Below are 25451 nucleotides of genomic sequence, written 5' to 3' on the forward strand. Positions count from 1 at the left end.
CCATCGCACTCGGACACCGACTGCCATATGTACTCGAGACACCTATATACTACATCCCTTTCTTGTTTTAATTTTTTTTTTTTTTATAAATATTTAAATAATAGGTCAATTTAGTTTTAATTCAAATACTTGCCATGCTGTGCCGTGTATCTTTTTTTTTTTTCTTTTTAATGAACTACGTTTCTTCTAATTGTCTGCCCACTTTCGTCATTCCTAACTTGATCATCTCCGTCTTTACCACTTAGTACTGTATGTGAAGTAGTTATAATTAGGGATTAATTTTCTATCTTTAGTCATATGTTTAGGACATTCCGGTCTGAGGGTTGACTCAGAGCGGACGCTGCACCACCACCTGCAGTGTATACTCAAACATACTTGTGTGTTTTATTAACTACAATTCCTAGATGTCAGACTCACTCCTTCTTCTTTAAATCTGTTACCTTTTTCAATTCAGACTGTTTTGAAAACTAGATTAGTACATTTTTTTTTTTTATATACATATATGATTGTTTTTTTTTCTTTCTTCAATAGCATACAATATAATTGTACAATGCAAGCATCGCACATTTCTCGCGTCAGCATTAAAATTAATATAATTATGACTTGATTAGAATTGCTTTGCATTGCTTGATTGCATTTGCATGCATTTAGTTATGTTTTATTGCAAATAAATAATGATTGATTGATTGATTGATCGCTGTATTTGCGATTACGCTATACATCGATTTATGCATTAGTTTATGTTTATACGTGCTCCTAGCTAGTACTCAGTATACCTTGGTTATCAATAAATTTATAAGTGTATCAAAAATCAGTGTTTCTATCAAGACTACCATCAACCATCAAGAATCATATCATCTAAGGTGTACGGCTCGTACAATAATATTTCACTAATTTCATACCTTTTCATGATTTACATTATTATTTTTTTTTTTTTTTTTAATAGGTCGCTTGTCAGGCGTCTAATGTATATTAGGTAATTATTGATGATAACATTGATAACTGATTGTATCGGCCCTATACTTCATTATATGCACCTATTATTGCTAGTAACTAGTAAATAGTACATATAAGTATTTAGTTATAGAACCTAATGTATCTGGAGCCTCGTCTGCCGACAAACCATACTCTGGTTTGGCAGAAGATAAATTTAGTTATAGGTTTAGTTTTTGAATAAACATTTATTTCATTTTATTTCATTTTTCATTTCATCTAATGCAATTCATAATACTTACGGATATTATAATGTTTAGTTAGATCTACTCATAAATTTAATTATAAATTGCAGTGCATAGTTATTAAAACTTTTACTGTCTACTGTTTTTTTTTCTGGATCGAAAGGGCTCGTGATTCATTGCATTGTAATACATAGAGATACTATATAGAATATGCATTAAAATCCTATTCAGGGTCACGTATCCACTTTATCGTTTTATTGATTTTGTTTCATCATGATCAGATTTCTTTCTCGTAGATACTTTGTACCACACAAAGTAATCAACGATTAATTTTCTAAAATAGATAGCTGTTCATATACTATTTAAGAAGTGCTTACCCAATTGACCCAATTATACTAACATCCGATTTATATCTACACAGTATGTATATATTTTAGATAACACTTTTCTTTTAAAGTATTTTATCAACATCTTTTTTTTTATTATTATTATCTCTTTATCTATCTTAAGATCTTAACTCTTAGGCTAGGCTATTTTATAATATGATTATTAAAGAAATTACAAAACCACTTTTTTTTTTTTTTTGGCTGATTGGCTATTGACCATATTAGTCACACCCGATGGAAGGTGAAGATATAGTCGAAGATAGAGCTCACCGATTCAGTAATACTTAGCATATTCACTTTTATCTTAAAGAGACCGAGGTCGTATTTTTCTGGGAACATCTATGGTGGGAGTGCATTCCATTCCTTTGATAAAATATTATCTAAATTATTACCCAAATATTATCTCCTTCATTTACTTTCTTTGCGCTGTTAACCGAACAAATCAGCATGCCCATTTACAAGGCATCAAGTCATACTGAAATTGACCGGAGTAACAGGAGTAACAGAATACTTATACAGCTCACCGAACTACGAGGTAACTACCTCGTAGTAGGTAAGCACAGTGTTTCTCCTCAGGTACCACGATTTGAATTTGTTTTTGCAGCTGTGTCTTTAAATTCCTTCAGGAGATGTTATAATTATCTTGACAGACTCAGCGTTTATTTATGTGTCACACGGAGAGAAAAACAACTAGATTTAATGTTCGTTCAATATTTCTATTTTTTTTTTTTTGTTAAAATTGCGCCTACGTGTTCTTTCATTCCAACTACAAGTTTGATGTTGTTAAGTGTAGTTACACTTCCTTCTACATTTTTTTTTTTTTTACCACGTCGGTGGCAAACAGTTATAGGGCCTCCTAATTGAAAGCGGTCACCGTAACCTATGGACGCCTGCAACTCAAGGGGTGTCACATGCGCGTCGTCGACCCATTAGAAACTTGTATACTCCTTTTTTTTTTAGAACCCCATACTGTAGTTCATCGGGGAATACCTTGACATAGCTCATTCCACAGCCGGAGCGTTCGTGGGAGGAAATATTATTGTTTTTTTTTTTTTTTTTTTTTTTTTTTGAACCAATCTTTTATTTAAACCAACAAGTCGATTTTGTAAAAGCACATGTCACATATTGATTTAAACATATGTTTGGCTGATTCAATAAAATATATTTTAACAAGTTTGACCTTGTTGTTTGGTTCGTACAAATTCGACTTGTATCATCAATATTGTGATTTATTCCCTTTACTAAAATACTATTGTTTCAAACAGATAAACACGCAACAAGACGAGTTTGTTAGATTCACAAGGCAAATTTCTCTCAGTTGTACCCTTAACTTCACATCCGTCTATCAATCCATTTATATATAGAATAGAATCATGTTCCCTAACTTCTAAATAATGTGCATTGTAAGTAGTTAGGTACCTAGATAATTGACGTGAAGCATTGAAATCTGTGATTATTTAACATTTTACAATCACTACAGACAAAGCTGATTCAGCCGCTGATTGTTGTCCTTTTGTTCATTTTCTTGACCAGACGAAATAAGGTCACTAGTGAGATTTATTTTATAAATTTACAAACTTAGGTTACTAGTTCGCTTGGAAAATCTTATACAAATTTAATATGTATTCACGAAAGAGACCACATTTCAATATCCTCCCGTGAAATTACGCAAACAAGTTCAGCATTTTTATTTCTTATTTTTTTTTCTATATTAGTTCAATAGAGGCTCACAGATCCATTAGTTTATTTGTTTTAACTGGACACCTGACTTGTATGAGATTCACCTACATGAATCTCTGCAGTATGTACCTATTACCCTAACTGATAACGAGTACCTTCAGTACCAATATATTTTTATAATGATTTTCAACTGACGTAGATTGTCTTTGAAAATCTATCATAGATCAACTTAAATAGGCATGTCTTTCTCTTGAGGTCACCCATACTGACAAAGCCTTGTTGACGGTAAGCAGAGTTAGCAACTTCTTTTTTTTTCCGTGTTGTTGAAATGTATCAAGCGTTCGCTTAATTTTATTCAATTCAGCTGCACCACTACGTGTTTTTTTTTTTTTTATATACAATGCAATGTCAAACCAATGAACTGTCTTTATTTATTTATTTTTTTTCACTCTTTTCACTCTGATTGACGTTAGCGGCATCTAGGTATATAAAGAGTGCTCTTTTCCAGCGCTACCACCGAACTCCTACTGATGTAGGATCACCTTCGCTGTCAAATGCCTCCAACGACAATTAAGAAGCCATACTGGACTTTCTTGGGGCAACCTGTACCCAATCAATTTAATGATTCTAACTAACACAAGTCAAAATATATTATATTGAAAATATTTCAACTTATGCTATCTCAAAGTACTCAGTCATTGTACTTGAGTGTTTTACTGGGGTAGTTGTCTCAGACTCTCAGGCACTGGATGCCTTGGTATTTTTTTCTTTCATATGTGTAATTTATTTCGGTTTCAATTTAATGATATTTATTGACCGACGTCAATCTACTATTATGACAATTGAAGGCTCAGATAGCATTTATCATCTGATCTAAGCGTCATTTAAGCGCACGTTCAACCAGTATAACCGTAATTTACTTCGTGTTTAGGTTATTATCATTAAGCTCATATTTGCAACAATTCAATGTTCAGTTTTTTTTTTTTTTTTTTTTTTTTTTTTTTTTTTTTTTTTTTTTTAATTGCTGTTTAACTATGTTTACAACAATTTAATGACCAGATAAATATATCTGCCTTAACCAAGGTAAGTATTTGTTTTTTTTTTCATTTATTTTACATGACAATTAAATGTCCAGATTCAGTAATCTGCTGGTTCCACATATATCTATATTTATCCTCGTAAGGCTAAAGTCATGTCAAATTAATGACCAGATACATTTTATCTGCTTTGAATGAGCCGTGCACACTGTACAGGTCAGGTCATTGTTATTCTGTTACCAGTAGGTTTTTTTTCCATGACAATTTAATGTCCAGATTCGGTAATCTGCTGTATTAACTAGCTTAATAACCAGAATTTCTGTTATGACAATTAAATGTCCAGATTCTGTAATCTGCTGTTTCCAAATTCGCAATTTAATGCCTTATTTTCAGCCACAAATGGCATAAAATTTCATAGTATTTAGATGCCATTTAAATGGTCAATACTAAACAATACAATTGAATGTACAGAGTGCACCTCCATGTGCTGTTTCCAAATTCGCAATTTAATGCCTTATTTTCAGCCACAAATGGCATAAAATTTCATAGTACTTAGGTGCCAATTAAATGTTCGATACAATTGAATGTACAGAGTTGCATATCCGTTTAATGCCTCTTTTTTTTTCTGCCGACTTTACTGACAAAGTAATTTAATACTTAAATGGATTTCTTTATTTATTATAAGTAGGTCTATTTAGCACTTAATGTGAACCCATCTAGTTTTCTGGTTTTTAAGTAATTAAATACTCAGATAAAACTGCTCGAAATCGGCGTTAGGAATGTCGTATTACGTAAAATTACGTAAGTCAATCCGCGACAAGAGTATTAGTCACGATTTTATGGCATGTTCAATCAATTCAAAAGATTCACGTTCAAGTGATAATCTATCTCTAAATAAGTGTTACTTTCCCGACATATGCATAGATCCTTTCATTTGCAGCTGTAGTTCAAATAACCACTTAATGAAGTCGTGACTTACGTTACTTTTACGTAAATTCACCCCTGTAAGGAAGTATACTTAGGTAAGTATTTATCTAGTTTGTTTTGGTTTTCACCTTACTCTCAAACATCGACTAATGCTACCATAGGACATTTAAGTGTGATGGTTGTACAACATTTTATCATTCAAGTAAATGCCTTATTTAGGTAAATAGCTTAACCATTCATAAATTTAGCAACATCACATAATTTTGTGTATTAAACCAACCAACAGGTAGATGGTAACTTCACTAATTAAAAATAAATATAATTTCTTTTGGTTGGACGGAAATTATTGTAATGATTCCGGGCTGTGATTTATGTAAATAATAAATCAATTTTATAAACCCACTACACATAAACTCAAATAACATTTTGGTACCTAAAAACATTTGGCAATCTAGGTAGGTAACCAAACCGTTTACTAGGTAGGTAGGAGCCACACACCGATACCTGTATGTATAGGCATGACAATCTAGGAAGGCTGGCCGTATGTTGTCAATTGCCTCAAACATTTTATTAATTGCATCGTTCGGTTACCTGCTTAAGGTTTATATTCGCACGGTTGAAAGAAATAACATTTCATTTATTTTTATTTGGTTTTGACTTAATTCTTGAAAAACTGCCGTTATAATCATTTCGCTTTGTAGTATTTAATGAACACTTTCATTTAGCTTCATTACGTTCCGAAACTACTAAGAATGCCAGTAATTTAAAACGGCAGGTAACCAAACCTGTTTACAAAAAGATAACGGTGCATCATGGCGCATCGTTACTCGATTTTATAGGTTATGTTACTTATGTTTCTATCCCATCTTTTCCGAATACTAGATTCACGTGGTAAGTACTTGCTTTTATCCTCGTCGCCACTTGTAATGTCACGCTATTACACTATATACATCGGGTTGGCTCGCCAATACACACCGCACGTCCGTGCTCCATCGCACTCGGACACCGACTGCCATATGTACTCGAGACACCTATATACTACATATAGTATGAGTAATATGTCAATTAGGACACCACAAACTAAACTATAAGTGCTAACTTTTCAGTGTTGGATACTCTATGGCAGTTCCGACTCAATTATAATAAGCTCATTATAATTGACTTTAGTTAACTATAATAATTTCAAAAATAGAACTTCATACAATTTCTATACTAATTTGCAGTACCTGGCGAATTTTCCTGCATCTGAAACACATTTTTTTTATCTGTCGCGTTGTCGGCCAATCAGATACGGTTATTACAAACAATTGGTTGCTAGGTAATTCGATGTTGATACAACGGTGAAAGACTGTATTGACATTAATTTTAACTTGCATGAATGATGATATTTCCGTCCATTGATGATGAAGATGATGACTCGTAGAAAAAGTATTGTATACAATAGTGATATAATTAAACTTTTCACTCTCGTACCGTACTACACATGGTACTCGACTGAAAAGTTTTGTATTATATCACGATTGTATAAAATACTATTATATAAATTTCTTTCAGGATTCACTACAATGAATAAATAACAGGTACAGTCGGTCTTTAGAGTGTGTGGTCCGACCCGAGTGTTGCCGTTGTCGACACCGGAGTCCATAATAATGAATCTTTTTCTATTTATGCATTAATGTGTGCTGACACTGGAGATCAAATATATGAAAGAGGCGCGTTCCCCGCACACAGTCTAAGCTCGCGTAGGTGAACGCGTACTATCCTTTGTGAATAGGCTTTAATATCATATTTTTATATTTATAGAAAAAGCAAACCGTTTGACATTTATGGTGACTTGAATTTGTAACTCACAGAAGAAAATATTTTTTTTAATTTCATTTAACATTAAATGGTCATTTTAGTACCAAAACTAAATTCTACGTTATTTATTTACTCGAAAACGATACTAAACATGACCTAATAGCTAAACGGGTTCTAATAGAGTTTTTTAAAATAAAGGCATTTTAAAATTACGCTCGCGGCGTCCCGACGCCGCGCGGCTTAAAGTTTTTTTTATGAAACCTAACGTTAGTAAAGGTGGGTAAAAGTTATATTTTTCATAATCTATATTAAATAGGCTTTCATATCATATTTTTTATTTGTAGAAAAAGCAAACAGTTTGACATTTATGATGACTTGAATTTGTAAATCATAGATAAAAATTTCAAACTTTTCATTTTTTTTATTTTATTTACCATTAAATTATAATTTTAGTACCAAAAATGAATTCTACGTTATTGATTTACTCGAAAACGATACCAAACATGACCTATGAACTAAACGGGGTATGTTAGAATTTTTCAAAGCAAGCCGGGTGAAGCGGTACTTTGACCCCCCCCTCCCGAGCCCCAGGGGGGAGGCTCCTGAAGGCTCCCGATTTTAATCGGCTTATTTTGATATAAGGAACAACTGTGCCAAGTTTCATGCTTTGGTCAAAAAAAAAGGTTTTGCCTCTTTTTGTCGATAAACGTCCCCACTAAGTGATAGTGTATGCTGGATATTGAAACTATTGAAAGTGATAACGTGAACATAATAACATTAAGATGGGAAGGAAGAAACAGTATAGAATATACACCATGTATATGTATGACGAGGCTACAAAAAAATCATAATGTTTAATGGAAAACTGTGACATAAACATAAGTTTGTTATTTTTTACTTTGAGCTATTGAGCTAGGTTTGGATAACTTTACATTAATATTAAATAATAACTTGTCAATGTTAACCTGATAAACATAACAGTCCCAAACTATGTGTACGTTGTACGTAATTTGTGTATGCTTATAGCGTAACTAGCGAATAAGTGTAGGTACATATACAACCTTGGAGGACTACACATTTATTTTATTGTCACCATACCAACTGGTAAAGGCTCTCTTGATTTTCTTTCTTTCTTCTTTCAGAGCTTGTGTATGTTTTTAAAGGTTTCATTTTGTAAGTCTTTCTTCTTCGATGTCAATATTAGAGATGTGTTTCATCACTCATCAGGACAGGAATGACACACTTTTATATGAACTAGGTATAAATATACGTATCGTTTTTAGGGTTCCCTAGTAAACAATAGACGGCCAAGCAAATTTTGTCACTAAAAAGGGCGGCAAATTTTAAAATTGTAGAGCTCACCGGCCAATTGTCTTCATAAAGCCTGTCTACTTAAAGTTTCACGTTAACGGAATCATTAAAGGATTAAGACGATACAGGAGGCAAGCACGAATTCAGATTTTTAGGTCTTTATCGCCGTCGCGCTGACGGGGGCGGAACCCACAGCGAGGCCCTGTATAGTTGTGTGTGCGCATGGCGCACGCACACAGACGCGTACGCCGGCGGCGCAAGTACTCGCGCTCGAGCCGACCGACCGGCCAGTGTTGCCAGATGGGTTTGACGTTCCGTTACGCACACTTCTTAAAAATAGTACGCCAGTTCAAATTTGGGTACACGAAAATGACAAAAATCAAAATGTATAGTCTACCAAGAAATACATAACTCATGATAAAAAAAAAACAATATCTTTTCATACAGAGATTGCAAAGAAAGTAATACAGCCATTTGTGTTTGTTTTTAGTAAAAGGTACCACTTTATCGATAAGGTTAGTTTATAGACGAATCTTTATGGCATTAGCGCCTTGTCGGCAACCGGAAAAACGGTAAGGCTCCTCTACATGTTCGCGCAAAATGGGCCTACAAACGGGACGCAGCTTTTTTTAGAGGAGGACGCAGCAGTTAGAGGGAGTTCGCAATACTGATATCTCGCTCTGTTATATAGCTGCGTCCCGTATGTTGGCCTGTGCTGGGCTAATATGAAGAGGGGCACGTACGTTTTACTAGAACAAACACATATTATATATGGCCGCTGTACACACATGGCCAACAGTTCCACCAACCCCTTGGCCATGTGTGTAGAGGGCTACTTGGCCGTAAGTTAGCAGTTGGCGCTTGCGCTTGCCGGCCAACCGATTCGTGTCGGTTTTTTGTCCACACATCAAAGGATCTTGGCGCCAATGGCCAACTGCGTTTACACGTTGGCGCTTCATTCAGTTGCTCGTCAGCCGTCAGAGAGGACAGTAGTGAAATATTTACGAAAATAATAAGTTTATCTATGCCAATAATAGTGTAGATTTTAGGAAATAAAATAACCTTGCAAATGTTTAATGTATTTCCTAAAAAAGATAAATGTTCTTATCAGAATATTCAAAAAATTGTTAATATTTCAAATAATTTAATTTTACTACGGGGTTATTATTTTTTAATCAATTTTTTCTGACAACGTCTATGACCTAGAATTTTCTAGACTTTTCCATTCCACGTCCATCTTTCATGAAGAGCCAATGCCAAGTGATTGGTTCGCCAATGTGTAAACAGCGGCTCTTATCTTGGCCAAGGGGTTTCACAAAGGGCTGGTGGAACCGTTGGCCATGTGTGTACAGGGGCCATAAAACACATTTATGATCGACTTTTGTTCGGCGTTATTAGTTCATATCATATATTTCTATGTAGATGGCTTTTAAGCAATAAAAATGCAATAAAACCACTTTTCCTTGAGGTGAAAACTATATGAATCCATATTACCTCCATATCCATAGTAAGGTAAAATACCCCATAATGGACGGTGATGCCATTATGGACAAAAAAATACAAATTCTTAAAAATAAGTATCTAAAATAAGTTTCTAAAAACTGACGGCTATGTACCATAAACTAGAGTGGTAGAGCTGTTTAATTTTGAAGTTTCAATTGATTCGGTTATTTCTGAAGGATTTGGAGACAAGATAAAATTCACCAGTTTACTGAAAAAAATATCAAGACGAATTCTTAGTACTTAATGTTGCTAAGAGAGATGAGTTCATGTATAAAATAATAAAAAAATAACGCACGGTGTAATCTTGAATGCGTTTTACTTACTGCATTAAGCATGAGATAAGGTATAAAATATACTAGTTTGTTGCTCCAAAGATATAAAGAAATGACGTTATTTTGCGAGTGTCCATTACTGGACCCGAAAAACTGCCTACCTCCTATGATGGACAAGGAACAATTTACAAAACCAAAATTTACAAGAAACAATCCTATGTTAAAATAACCCAAACTAATTTTATTTATGGTGTATAAAATTGACTCATTGCGTATCAGTTGGCTTTAAAAGTAAGATTTTAAACTTATTTCACTGTCCATAATGGGGGATCCATTACTGGAGAACTGCCGTCCATAATTGGAGAAAAAACACCTAGTTTTAATTTGTTAACTATGAAGAAACCAATAGGAGTATCTATTCTGCAATACGCTTGAAATGTAGAAGAAGGATAGGACATTCAAGATTTAACACGCTTGGCGGTAGAATTTTTACATTTATCAGTGAAATATCAAAAACAGGCGAATTTTGTTCTTAAACTGTCCATGATTGGGTCCGTCACCTTACATGTATTACGCGGTGAAAATTTTCTTTGTTTCTCCGCAGATAACATCGACCTAATTACCTATATTAATGCATACAATTGATCCTTTCTTGATGGATGAAACTAAAACTCACTTTCAAATTATTCAAGAAAACAAGCCGTAAGCCCGGTAAGCCGCCAAAGAAAAGAAAACGACTTTATGCCGCCTATGGCACATACAATCATAATATAATCACCGTATAGACAACCTAAATCAAACCGTAAGGTGTAAGGAACATGTTCCATATTGCCTTGACTAATCGATTAGATTTGATGATACTTTAACGTCATTAACGTCAACTTCACTTGATTTCATCTTGATTTGTGTCATATTTGTGTATTGCCGCACTTGGATGCACAGTACAGATAATCTATAGAAGTATGGGTGCGTTCCTAAATAATATTAATCGGAAAAGTTAAAATGATTTGTTTTTTTCAAGGGGAGTAGTAGGTAACAGTTGATAAATTATAAAATAGTACGCAAAACGGCTGATGAGTACGCGGGTACACACGACGGTGAAATAGTACGCCGTGCGTACCGATGCGTACCCATATGGCAACGCTGCGACCGGCGCCCGCAATCGCTCTCTATCTATATTTTTCTAGTTTTGGACTTTTGATTTGCGTATAGTTTTGGACTCCGTGAAGTATACTCGTACTGATTTGAATAGAATGCAAATTTGTCATATTTTAGGTATTCTAAATATTATTCCTTACCTTATACATAATGTAATTATCTTAAAAGGAATCATGATACCGAAATAAAGTTATTCGGTATGTAAAAAACTAAAGCCTTTTCGATGTCCCTGCAAGCATATAGCTCTGGAACCCCACTCTGGACGGCCGGTTAAGGCAAACAAGTAGGTTCTTATTATTTAGGATTATACCGTTTGATAACATATGTACGACGCCGACGATATGAAAAATACTAAATGTCGCTCATATGATATGTTATTTTATATTTATGTAATTTTGACTAAATTTGATTTTAATCAATTTAGATAATCTGATTGAGATATGTGATCTGATTGAGATATTACGTAATACTGATGATATTTACATCGAATATGTCGTATGTTAGACCAGCTTCTCCCTGTTTAGATATCAGATTGCATTGACGAGGTTTTCATTGCCGATTTATTCAAATGCTAAATGCTTCACTGCTACTGTGGATTCAGCGATCCAAAAAGAACATTGGAATTTTCCAAACACCATTCAGCCTTGTTCTTTCTCACTTCCTATCTTTCATGTGCATGAGATCATTAACAAATATTCATGACAAAATAGATTAGTAGTGGTCATTCAAGGAGTAATATTTAATATTATTAATATTAATCGCTTTAATAACGTAAATGTATCAATTTTATCTTAAAACTCAACGTTTTTCACATGATTTTCTTAAATAATGCAATGGTATTTTTGTCTTAAACAATATTCGATTTATTCGTTTTATCCGAACTTCAACGTACAAAAAATCCGGATTTTAAAATTGGCGGATATCCGGATAAAACGAATATCCGGATTGCAAGCCCTAGTAGAACTGGAACTAATTAAGTACTATGGACAGGGACCTTTATTCTGAAAACGTCATAATTACTATTAGCAAGGATGATTCATATAGGATTGATAATGTTCATACTAAGAATCTTACCTGAATTTTTTAGCGCCACCTATTAAATAGTATCATAACTACACTGATGATGCCTACAAATATCTTTTCTAGGGTTCCGTAGTCAACTAGGAACCCTTATCGCCATGTCTGTCTGTCCGTCCGTCCGTCCGCGGATAATCTCAGTGACCGTTAGCACTAGAAAGCTGAAATTTGGTGTCAATATGTATATCAATCACGCCAACAAAGTGCAAAAATAAAAAGTGGAAAAAAATATTTTATTAGGGTGCCCGCCCCCCTACACGTAAAATGGGGAGAGATTTTTTTTTATTTCAACCCTGACGTGTGATATACCTATTGTTGGATAGGTATTAAAAAATGAATAGGGGTTTACTACTAACATTTTTTGATATTGTTAATTTTTTCGGAAATAATCGCTCGGAAATGTATGGGACATTTCAGGGGTAAACTTTTTTGTATGGGCTTTGTCAGTCCCGGTATATATCGTCCTTGCTATTAGGCAACTACTGAAATAATATTTGTGTGCTCTAATTCAATGTGCACCTCTAACGACTCTTACGCAGTGGCCATTGAGGCCAATCAATTAAAGGTGAGGAAACAGTCTCAGCTGTTGCCATTAGATTTCGTGAAAATAACATTGATCGCGTTGGATATGGTAAGTATGATTAAGAAACTAAAGCCTGACCAGAAATATATAACTATTGTCAGGATTGCGCTGTTATTCTGATGTATGGAGTGACAGTTCAGTATAGTATGATGACTATGAAGAAAATAGTTTTAATGAAATTCCGCTACATGGCGCGTAGTCATATATTTCTGGTCAGGCTTTACATGTGTATAAAATAAAACAAAACTTATGAATCTTATGATATAATCTTTCCAGTAATTGCCTATATGTTTCCAGTAATTGCCACAAAAAAATTGTTAAAGTTAGTGGTATTCCCAGTAGTTACTAGGAGTAAAAGCTGGGAAAAATAACATTGTAGTTACCACTGGTAACAACTTAGTGGTAACTCTAACTAGTGAAATAACCCTTATTTTATAACGATATTTCACTAACGAATGTACCAAAATATAATTGACTTTTACACTGAAGCTATAATTATGATAGAGTACACATAATCTTGATACACATTTAATAATATTTTTCTATTGTATTTTCGAGATCTTCTAAACAAGCCAGTAAATTCTCTTCGGGAACTTGTTCTAACTTTTTTCTTATAATGACTGCAACTATATTACGCTTGCATGAATAAGGGCACATGGCGTCCGGTTCCGGTTCACTATAAATAGTATAAATGGATTGCATGGGTTGTGCTCTCTCAAGGACTGCATCTTGGTCCTTAAAAACATTTAAAAACATATCACTATTACAAATTCACACAGATTAAGTAACACACATATTTATACAAATTAGTGCAGATTACATTTTATACAGCTTTCTCACACTATAAGCACTTACATCCACCTCAAGGTCATCAGAATCGCTTGGATATGGGGTAGTTTTTTCTCTATATATATATATATATTTTTTTTTTTTAAGACTAGATCTTCATCATCTATGTCAAAGCTTTTATCTGCAATAAAAATATTTTATTTATTTTGCATACTTACATTTCTAGATAATTATTACAATAAGTTACAATCTTTTGAGAATTGGGCCCTTGGTGTATCTACATGGAATACACAACTGTAGTTGGCGAGTGTATTAGTGTCTACACTGTCTACGGACGACCAAACCGACCAAGGTCAACAAGAGCGGGAGAGCTACGTCAACCGGGGTGGCTTTAGAAAAATTTGGGGTTACTTTGATGGTATTTGAACGGCTTTAAAATTAACATCATTCATTATTTACTGAAACTGATGTTCATGTAACTAGTAGCTGGATAATAGATCAATAAATATTCTTGTAAATCTACCATAGAAAATCGCGAATTTACTTACAGTATGACTTTAAAACTAAATTTTCAAAGTCACCCCTGCATTTTAAAGCCACCCCGGTTGACCGTATAAGGCTTTCTCATTTTTTACAAATAACAGCGTCCCTAACTGACCTATGTCGGTACGGTCACCTGTAAGTATCTACTTTAGGAGTGACACCGAATAGGGCTTGTAATCCGGATATCCGCTGATTTTGAAATTCGGATAATTTACACGTTAAAATCCGGATAAAACGAATAATTCGAATATTGTGAATGACAAAAATACCATTGCAATTTTTAAGAAACTCATTTGGAAAACAAATTTTAAAGTAAAATTAACACATTCACGATATTAAAGCGATTTATATCAAAAATTACTCCTTGAGTGGTACTACTACCTTATTTAATAAGTAAATAAATAATAAATAAATATTGGGGGACATCTTACATAGATCAACCTAGCCCCAAACTAAGCAAAGCTTGTACTATGGGTGCTAGGCGACGATATAAATACATACTTATATAGATAAATACATACTTATATACACAGAAAACATCCATGACTCAGGAACAAATATCTATGCTCATCACACAAATAAATGCCCTTACCGGGATTCGAACCCGGGACCGCGGCTTAGCAGGCAGGGTTTTTTTCATGAATATTTGTGGATAATCTCATGTATATCAGTTTAACTCAATCAATCAAGTGACACTGAGTACCGTATCAAACGCTGCACTTTCATTATTGTTAGCATCCGAGTACATTATAAATAAATAAATAAATAAATAAATTGCTAACAGAACCAAATCTGTTCAAATTTTCTGACAAAAAGAAGTCTTCTATGTATCCCGCGGCGGAAGACCTGTTTAGTATTGAACTGCAGAACAAGATGAAGTAGTTAAGCAGATACGCTTTTACATTTTATCCTTTCAAAATAGGTTGCAAGTGTTGCAACACCAAAACTTTTTCGCTGTATACGTAACGTAAAGCCCTCTGGCTAAGAACGTCTACCCGAGAGTCCCAAGTGTAACTGGAATGGAGTCACGAAGTCATCAAAGATAAGAGGTGAAAATTATTAGAGAGAATGATCATTCAGCCTTGTTATTTAACAAAGCTAAATGGTGTTTGTAATATGTCATAGTTCTTTTTGCATTTGAATAAATCGGCAATGAAAACCTCGTAAATGCAATCTGATATCTAAACAAGGAGTAGGTCTAAAAAAGGTAATATTCGATCTAAACGATCACAACATGACGTTTTGCCTCATATGGCAATCAGATTATGTCTCTAGCATTAAAATTCATTAATATCAAATATTAGTCAAAATTACATAAAAATAAAATCATATATCTTAATTATCTTATGAGCAACTGAAGTCATTTCATAAAAAAGGCAAGAATGAAATAACTAAGTAACCTAACCTAACATTAAGGTTACGAACAACAGCTGAAGCCTGATTATAAAACAACAATTTCCTACGGCGTTTTTTTCGTATCTTAGTACATAATTATGTTACTAAATATGAGATTTATTAAATAAAATAAAAAATATTCGAAATATCCGTTTTATCCGAATATCCGAATTTTCAAATATCGAGTCGAATCATCCGGATTTCGAATTGGACGGATAATTGCAAGCCCTAACACCGAACCACTGGGCAGAGTTTCAGTATTTAGGTTTATGAAGGTTTAGTATAGGTAAGTAAATTTTACTCAGTGGCTCATTCTGTGCATCAATCAAGTCATAAATATCATCATTAGTGCCCCTTTCACTCGCAGCAGTATAAGAACATTGGATGAATTGGGATTCTTCGAGTTCTGGGACACGGGAGTCTTGAATACTAAAAACAATTTATTTTTGTGACTAATTGCACATTGTCTTATCTTTAATTGTGACGTTTTTAGACTAAAGGTCCATTGTTGATAGTAGCTGATGTAATTTCTATGGTAATTGACTATCTACAGTACCAACAATGAGAGTCCTTTTAATTTAAAACGTCACAATTAATGGGAAAGTAGTGTATATTACACACACACACACACACACACACACACACACACACGCACGCACGCACACACACACACACACACACACACACACACACACACACACACACACACACACACATATATATATATATATATATATATATATATATATATATATATATATATATATATATATATATATATATATATATAGAAATGAAATATATGAATATATGTAGAAATGTAGTCTGGCTGTGAGCGTTTGTGCATTCAACTACGCACACAGATGAGATGACCGTACCAAGGTCAAATAAGGACGCTGCTATTTGTTAGAAATGTTAGAATGAGAAAGTTATTTAACTCTCACGCTCTTGCTAATAGCGGCGTCGCGTCCTTATTTGACCTTGAAAGGTACGGCCATTGCAACAGAACCGCTTTGCTCGGAAGTCCATCTCACAAAAGTGCTTACAGATGGGATGACCGTACCAAACCAAGGTCAAATAAGGACGCTGATGTTTGTTAGAATGAGAAAGTTATTCAGCTCTCTCGCTCTTGCTAATAGCGGCGTCACGTCCTTATTTGACCTTGGACTGTACGATTGCCTGTAAATAAATAAATACTTAAGCGTCGTGACATTACTTAAATTTTAAAATCGGTAAAATTGAAAGCACTAAATTAAAAAAAAAAAACAAACTTACTTCATTGTGGTTGTGGTGCAGAATGTTTTCGAGGTATTTGTTTCGTTCGACGCCACGTTTACTCACCGCTAGACTCAAATCAAAGAAGTTACTAAAGTGATGGCCGTGGCCGACACCGCTTGCGCATGGTTCCCCCCCACTGTTCGTTCAAATTCTTGGAAATAGAAAAACCGAAATAATTTCGTTCCTGCGAACTGTTCTTTAAAGAACGTATCATTTAATTCCGTTCTTCGGAACGGTTCTCACTCATAAACCGAAATAATTCCGTTCCCGCGAACTGTTCTTTAAAGAACGTATCATTTAATTCTGTTCTTCGGAACAGTTCTCACTCATAAACGTTCGTTCACTGAACGAAAAAGAATACCGGTTAATGGAACCAGAAACGCTAACATAAAGTTCTCGAGTCAACGTACGGAACCGTTCCGAAAAAAATACCGGTATCCGATCCCTGCATTGGAGGGCAGTATCAGCCTGGTTAGCAACAGAGTCTGCAACGATACCGTAGCAGACGGAGCCCGGATATGGTCGTGGCACCATTGTAGGGGAAGACAGTGCTCGCGGTGAGCGTGACATCTTAGGCGCGACGGACGTTATCAGCGTGGCGGCTAGCAGTACCAAGGGACCACATCAGCAATCTTACCAGCTTGTCACTGCAGCAGACGATGTTACGTTCGGCGGTGAGATTGAGACGGCCGTCGTCAGCTCGAAAGGCGTCTTCGATGCCCCTGTCGCGTCACGCAGTATCGTGTTCGGTGGCCCTCTCGAGGTCGCCGCCGTCAGCGCGGGAGGCACCGGCGCCAGCATGACAGTCAGCTACATCGGTGAACAGCATCAACAGAGTTCGCGGCGTCGTCACGGCAGACGCGGCAGGAAAATTAGCGACGCCTTCGCGGCAGCCGCAGTATTGCGCTCGGTGGCGCGATGAAGGTCGCCGCGTCTGCAATCTTACCTCGTGCGATCGAGGCGACATCAAGGCACCAGCATCAGCGTGTCGGCCGACGACACCGGTGGAAAACTTCAAGTAGCTTGCGGCGATGTCACGGCAGACGCAGCAGAAGGATTGCGACGCCTGTGCAGCGGTTAACAGTATTACGCTCCGCATCACCACTGAGGCTTGTCACGGCAGACGAACGCTCTGCATCACCATCGAGGCGCCAGCATAAGCGTGGCGGCCAGCGATACTGGTGGACAGCTTCAGCAGGGTCGCGGCGTTTTCACGGCAGATGAGCGCGCTGCATCACCATCGAGGCGCCAGCATAAGTGTGGCGGCCAGCGATACTGGTGGACAGCTTCAACAGGATCGCGGCGTTGTCACGGCAGATGAGCTCGCTGCATCACCATCGAGGCGCCAGCATAAGCGTGGCGGCCAGCGATACTGGTGGGCAGCAGCAGGATCGCGGCGTTGTCAGGGCTGACGAACGCTCTGCATCACCATCGAGGCGCCAGCATAAGCGTGGCGGCCAGCGATATTGGTGGACAGCTTCAGCAGGCTCGCGGCGTTGTCAAGGCAGACGCACGCTCTGCATCACCATCGAGGCGCCAGCATAAGCGTGGCGGCCAGCGATACTGGTGGACAGCTTCAGCAGGATCGCGGCGTTGTCATGGCAGACGAACGCTCTGCATCACCATCGAGGCGCCAGCATAAGCGTGGCGGCCAGCGATATTGGTGGACAGCTTCAGCAGGCTCTCGGCGTTGTCAAGGCAGACGCACGCTCTGCATCACCATCGAGGCGCCAGCATAAGCGTGGCGGCCAGCGATACTGGTGGACAGCTTCAGCAGGATCGCGGCGTTGTCACGGCAGACGAACGCTCTGCATCACCATCGAGGCGCCAGCATAAGCGTGGCGGCCAGCGATATTGGTGGACAGCTTCAACAGGATCGCGGCGTTGTCACGGCAGACGAACGCTCTGCATCACCATCGAGGCGCCAGCATAAGCGTGGCGGCCAGCGATATTGGTGGACAGCTTCAGCAGGCTCGCCGCGTTGTGGCGGGGGCAGAAGGTGGCCGCGCTGGTAGCCTGCATATTGACGACAGATCACTAACGGCGCGGCGCTCGCGTCGGGGCAGCAGCAGACATACTTACAGCGTCGCACGCGACGCCTATGTGGCGGCCACAACGTTGTTCGGCGGCACCGCAGAGATGGCCATCGTTAACGAGGAGGCAACTTCTACGCAACTTCGGCGGCGCCGACGCGGCGGACAACACTGCCGCGGTCAGTGGCGCTATCGCAGCGCTACAGTAAGTTTCGGCGCCGACACGTGTCCGCCGTCCTCCGCACCGAATCGGAAACCGAACATGTTCTTTCTAAAATAATATGAAGCTGCTCACCCATTCGTCGGAGAAATTCAAACCTCCTTGGAGCGCGGTATTCCTCCACCGCGCCCTCCGCCGCCGCCGCCGCAGCCCGCAGGTCGCGCAGCCCGCGGTCGCGAAGCACGTGGTCCCCGGAGCACGTGGTCCCCGGCGGAGCAACTTACCTACGTTACCGCTTATATTCTCGCGCGAAACTTTTAATACGCGGATAACACTTCCTACTTTAGTCTCGGAAATGCGAATTTTAAAAAGAAAACTGATTAACGGTAACGATTTTTGCAGCATGGAACTTTCTTACAAAAAAAGTGGGTAGAATCATAAAGCACCGCTCGTTCATTTCTATCGTGAGAACCCCGAAAGACGAATAATGATCGCTAGCGAGGCATAATATATCTCATTATTCAAGACGAACGAGCGTAAATTAAAAGGGAAGAAAGAATTGACGGATGAAATTGAAAAATTTCATAATTCCGAAATGTTATAAGCCACTTTTTAAATAAAAACACGAATAACTCTGGTTTGACCAGAAGTAACAAGGAAATAGAAACTAAAAGATTAATTTCGAGACACCATGCTGTAAAAATGTTCGAACGGAATACGCGACAACCGGTCACTTCGGCGTTCGACGAAACAATGTGGGTGGCTGGTGGCGGGTGGGGGCGCGTAGGAGCCTTATGTTGCAGGTGGGGAAAACGGGACTACCAACATCGCGGCGGTGTGACGCCGGAGCGACTTGCAACGAACGATGGCGCCATCTATCGGTCCGATGCGACGTCTACGACGTGCTCTCTCTATATAAGACCTCGGATATACAAACGGCACAAATAATACTTTTATACTGTTATTTAGACTTTATGTTAACTATTCAACGAATTTAATTTCATTCCTGGTTTTATAAAACTAACATTTACGAAATCTGTAGTTGATAGGTATCGCTATTTACTTTTGGCAACACCACCTTCTCTCCACGCTTCACGCCGCATTGGCGATTCTCCAATAAACGTTAGTATACTGAATGTTTATCGAATTAAAATGTACGTTATTATAAACTGAAATAGATACCATACACTAAAGAAAAAGCGATCAAGCCCACTGGTGGCGAAGCCGGGAATCGAACCCGGGTCTCCAGCTATGCTGACGTGCTCAAACCATTACACCACCCCGACCGCCCACATCATCTCCTACATCGATGTGAGTTGTTATTGAAACATTATAAATCACGAAAAACCGTTATTGTTTTATTATTTGTTCATCTGAAAAACTCTACACAACCCCCTAACTCTGCTCTTTCCGCACAGACTAGCTAATGCTCGGACGCTATGAACGGAGTCAATACTCCGTATTGTGGGCGGCAACACGAGAGCCATGAAGTCCGCTAATAGATGCGCCTCGTCCTCACAGGAATCCGAGTGGTGAGCCGCTTCCGAAGACTCGGAACTCTCACTGAAAGACTTTATTACCATAGCATTGAATGAGACTCACTTCGTATCTTAGGCGGCAACACGAGAGGCATGAAGTCCGCAAGCATATGCGCCTCGTCCTCACAGGAATCCGAGTGGTGAGCCGCATCCGAAGACTCGGAACTCTCGCCGAGACACTCAAGCTCGCGTTGCACTAGCGAATCGAAGAACGCCATCATTCGGGGGTCTTCGCTCGTTGATTGGTCCGCGTAGTTGTGTGGTATATACTGGGAAGTAGAAAAGAAAAATGCTTATACATTAACGGAAAGGTATCGCAATCTACAGGTATTGTTTTAACAAATAGATGTTTAAAATTACATGATGTGCCCGTGTGTGTGTTCTACCTATGCGTCGCCTAAATTTAGACGCTATAAAAATCTTGAATTAACTTCTATGTTGTATCGGTCACCTGATAAAGGCCGGTGCCCAGGGCTGGGTCACAACCATCGTCTTCAGCGTTTTTTTTGTCGAGTGTACCTCGGTTTACCCGAAATGGACTCTGATCGCATAAATAAATTCTAGTAATAAACATCCATACTAATATTATAAATGGGAAAGTGTGTGTGTCTGTTTGTTTGTCCGTCTTTCACGGCAAAACGGAGCGATGGATAGGCGTATTGTTTTGAGTGGAGATAGATGAAGGGATGGAGAGTGACATAGACTACTTTTTGTCTCTTTCTAATGCGATCGAAGCCGCGGGCAAAAGCTAGTAAATAATATACCTGTCCATTGTGGTGCATGAGCGTCACGTAGTCATCTTGGCCGTAGATCTCTCGCGGGTTGTCCGAGCCTGTGGCGCCCTGCAGTAAATCGCCGCGCATTTCAGGGTACTCCATTGTCGACCACAGCTGATTATTGGGAGAATGAAATTATAGTGTATGTAGTTGAATTGAATCGTTAGAAAGTACCTAATTGGATTTTATTGTAATGGAATATATTAGATATGAAATATAAATAGTCTATAATACCTTGATGATTTTCTCCACTCCGGACGAGGCGATGAGAGAGTACTGAGGGTTGTACCGCACTTGATTCACGATCGAGCGATGCCCATACAGCACTATATGCGGATTCTCCACCATCACATCTGGTAATAAAATAGATTTGAGTAATCACATTCTTGACAAAATATAAACGATTTAAAGTAATAATAGAAGAATAACAGATGAAAGGTCAAAATTATTAGATCTTAGATGACTTAAAACTGCTAAGTGTGATAAGTAGACCAATTGTAAGCAATTTATTGATTTTTATGTGTTTTTTCTTTACCTTCACACCCAGGTTCAGGAACTTTCCACATGTAAAGGTTAAAATCATCGGACCCGGATAGCACATATTTGTCACCCTCGCCTGCGAAGCTGCAGCTCTTCATTGTGCAGGAGTTGTAGTAGTCCTGTAAAAATACTACATTTCAATACCAAAGTGGATATAAGATACGCTTAGTCCACTCGGAATACTATTTAACCGTTCTGCAACGCCGATTTGTTGTGGGTGAACTTAGTACTATGGCCAGATATAAAACATCACAATGTGGTAGACGGTAGACCTCTGCATGCGCGTTTCGTAACAAAAGATTGCCGGAGCTATTGAACCGCTCTGAAATCCCGTTTTGTTGTGGGTCTTAATAGTAACGTAACACAGTATATCTATATATCACCTGATTGTACGAGTATTATAGGGACAATTTATGCGTTGTCAGCGATAACCGTATTTCCGGAAGGCCCTAACGCTCTTAGCTCCAATCGATCACTCGTTAGCTGTCTCTGGATCATGAACAATCCAGGTTTTTAATTTTGTAAATCCCATTTGTTATCCCAGATAGACATTTTCAGAAGAATAATGTATCGTATTTCCAACAGCGAATACCGACGGCACTACAAACCGCTAGAACAATTTATTCTGTTAAAGGTGGTTGTAAAGCTTAGAGTAGGTTTTTGTACACACCTGGTGAAAAAACTCTGCACGAGGCTCTTGCTCGTACAAAGCGTACAGCACTGGTGGCAGCCGCCGCCGTAGTGCTAGCACGTGCGTGCCGGCTTTATTGAAGCGGACCGACATGCTGTTCTGGTAAGGGCTGTTGTTGTTGCCGGAATAGCGGATCAACGGGCTGTAACGAAAATTTTAGTACAAATTTTCGCAAAGCGAAATGAAATTGTAATTTCGTTAACGTAATCAATTCTACTAACCGTTTCGGCGACTTGAGATCCCATAGTGCCACGCCATCTCGAGCGTTTGCCGACACAAGTATCTCTTTCTGCGTAGGGTGGAACATTACTCCGTGGAAGGCTTTCCTGCTGCGCGATATCACCAATGACTCTAGAATAAATTATATTCATGTACACTGTGAGCCTGAATAACCCGAATGATTTTAACCACGTATTTTTGATGTAAAAACAAACAAATAATATTATATGACTTTTGTCAGTTTTGGAGACAAAAAAAATGTATTTTTTTTACTATTTTTGAATGTATTTTCACATAAAGAGTAAATTTTATTCATAATACTGGCACTTAAAATGAGTTTTAAAGTATTTTTTCTAAAAACCTCATTTCTTACTTCTCACTTTTTGACATCTATCAATAAGGATAGTGCCTGCCTGAGGCACCAGAGGCCTTGGTCACTTTTTCTTTCATGTGTAATTTATTTCGGTTTTAATTTATATATATAGTGGTGTGACTACTTTAAGATAGCACAAGTTGAAATATTTTCAATAGATTAACTTGTGTTAATTAGAACTGATACTAGGCGATATCCAGAAAAGTTTATGACATTATAGTCTCTAAATATGGTCAGGAATACACTGTTAAAATCTTTCAAGTTGTTCAGGCCCATGGTGTATATTACATGAAAATAAGAGATAGAAATCAGACATAGACATATTACGATTTTTTTTAAATTGGGCTTTAATAATCAGGGCTTGCTATTAATAAGTCTTACCATGAACAGACTGCCTAGTGTCAAAGAGCAGAAGTCTGCCATCGTTGCCTGCCGTGGAGACCACACGGTCATTGTATGGGTCGATACTGAGGCAGCATACGGCACGCTGGTGGTTTAACACTTCTACGGGACGCTTGCTCTCCACGTCATGTGCAATTACCTTGAAAATAGTTATGATACATAATATGATTAGTTAAATGTACTTTTGCTTGGCAAATAGAAAATTCCGGAGAATGTGCAGCAATACTTTAGGCAAATAACTGCTACCCTAGGAGTTTTTATTTTACAAATTAAACCAAGTCAGACACAGATCATAAGACTTAATAATCTACCATTGTTCAGTAGAAATTTTCTCAAAATTGGCTGGTGTAAGAGGATCTTTATCTAAGGCATTGTGCAGCATGTACAGAAACATTATCGCCTGCTTTAAATGCAAAAAAAAAAAAACTAAACACCAAATATGTATTTGTAAGGGACAGAACATGCAATGTTCCATTGTGACCTGGTTCATTCATAGTGTTACAAGGTTAAGGAATATAGACTTTTTTCTTATTTATGATCTTACCATATCATCATTGCCTCCAGAGTAAATCTTCTTTGAATCATCAGTTATACCAAGACAAAAGATGTTAGATTGATGGATGGACTTCATGGCCTCAGGCTGGCCTCGATCCACAATGGCCTGCCCAAATTGCCATAGCATTACCCTCCTGTCATCACCACCTGGCAAGATGCAAGTGTAAAGATTTTGTAGTATACAGACAGTGTTCCCTAGCCAATGGCACATTAGTGTTGGGGTAGTTAGAACCAGTATACATAATATTGTAACAATGTGTAGTTAGTAGTTGCAAAGAAATCAATAAAGATTAGGTATTTACTTTGGAGCAGCCTATATGTATTATTGCCTAGTAAATTATTATTCTTATTAGCTTCTTAATGGAAATATTAATTTCAAAACTAAAAAATAAGTGACTATGTATTTGTGATATAGACTTAGTAAAGTTTTCAGTTGTTTAGTATGATGTATAACAAAGCATGCTGCCTATCAAATCAAGTTGAGTATATATAGCAATACTTAATGTATGTATATCATAAGAAACGCAAAAACAATGGAAAATAAAATATTGAACCGTGTTTTAGCAAAATACGGCACACAAATAGCTAAGGCGCCATTGGCTGGTGTTTGTAAACAATCTTACAAGTAGGTATCTAGAGAAGAGGCTAGTCAAGACTTTTTATAGCATAAAGTAAAAATAAGATTTCTATAGAACCTAAGTTACCTTATTTGATATTAAAAGTAACTTAGATCCACCCATGAATTTGGATAGTTCATTTTCATACTTCTTTAGGAAAACCGCAGACGCCATTATTATGAAAACTTAAACATATAAACACATAAGTTAATAGATTATATAGCAATAAAATATTTAGAAACTGCATAATATAATAAAAATATTTACCCGATACAAGTAATTCGCCATTACTGGAAAACTCGATAGCATTTACACATCCAAAATGGCACTTTAAATCCTTCCGATACAGGTTCTTCGCTGCACTCAATCTGTTTTCAAACAACGTAGCCTTAAGATCGGTCACTATTCCATATTCCCTTTTCTGGATATATGGTAACGGGTTAGCCTTATTTGCCATTTTGAGATTTTACACCACCATTTTCTTATTATTCACGAAATCCAAAAAACTTTGTCCTGCGTCGACAGTCAGCTGTAGAATATTTTTAAAAACATCGTAACGTTTCGTTACACGCTTCCACATGAAACAAATCAATACAATAGTGTTGTGTAATTTCAGATAATTTTGAAGAA

The 25451-nt window shown here is 37.5% G+C and overlaps 1 protein-coding gene across 1 annotated transcript in view; it reads right to left on the reverse strand.

The window, feature by feature from the left end:
- LOC125232382 (DDB1- and CUL4-associated factor 5) overlaps nt 1-25368 on the reverse strand; it is a 42490-nt gene extending 17122 nt beyond the window's left edge. The window contains exons 1-9 of the mRNA XM_048138023.1: nt 25089-25368; nt 24194-24351; nt 23629-23788; nt 22877-23006; nt 22635-22797; nt 21960-22083; nt 21659-21777; nt 21413-21538; nt 20713-20917 (exon numbers count right to left, since the gene is read on the reverse strand). Of these exons, the coding sequence (XP_047993980.1) occupies nt 20713-20917; nt 21413-21538; nt 21659-21777; nt 21960-22083; nt 22635-22797; nt 22877-23006; nt 23629-23788; nt 24194-24351; nt 25089-25278 (1375 nt within the window). The 5' untranslated portion in view covers nt 25279-25368. The remainder of the gene's footprint in view (nt 1-20712; nt 20918-21412; nt 21539-21658; nt 21778-21959; nt 22084-22634; nt 22798-22876; nt 23007-23628; nt 23789-24193; nt 24352-25088) is intronic.
- Between the last annotated feature and the right edge of the window lie 83 nt (nt 25369-25451).

The sequence above is a fragment of the Leguminivora glycinivorella genome, chromosome 13, assembly GCF_023078275.1.
Source record: "Leguminivora glycinivorella isolate SPB_JAAS2020 chromosome 13, LegGlyc_1.1, whole genome shotgun sequence".
NCBI classification, from domain to species: domain Eukaryota; kingdom Metazoa; phylum Arthropoda; class Insecta; order Lepidoptera; family Tortricidae; genus Leguminivora; species Leguminivora glycinivorella.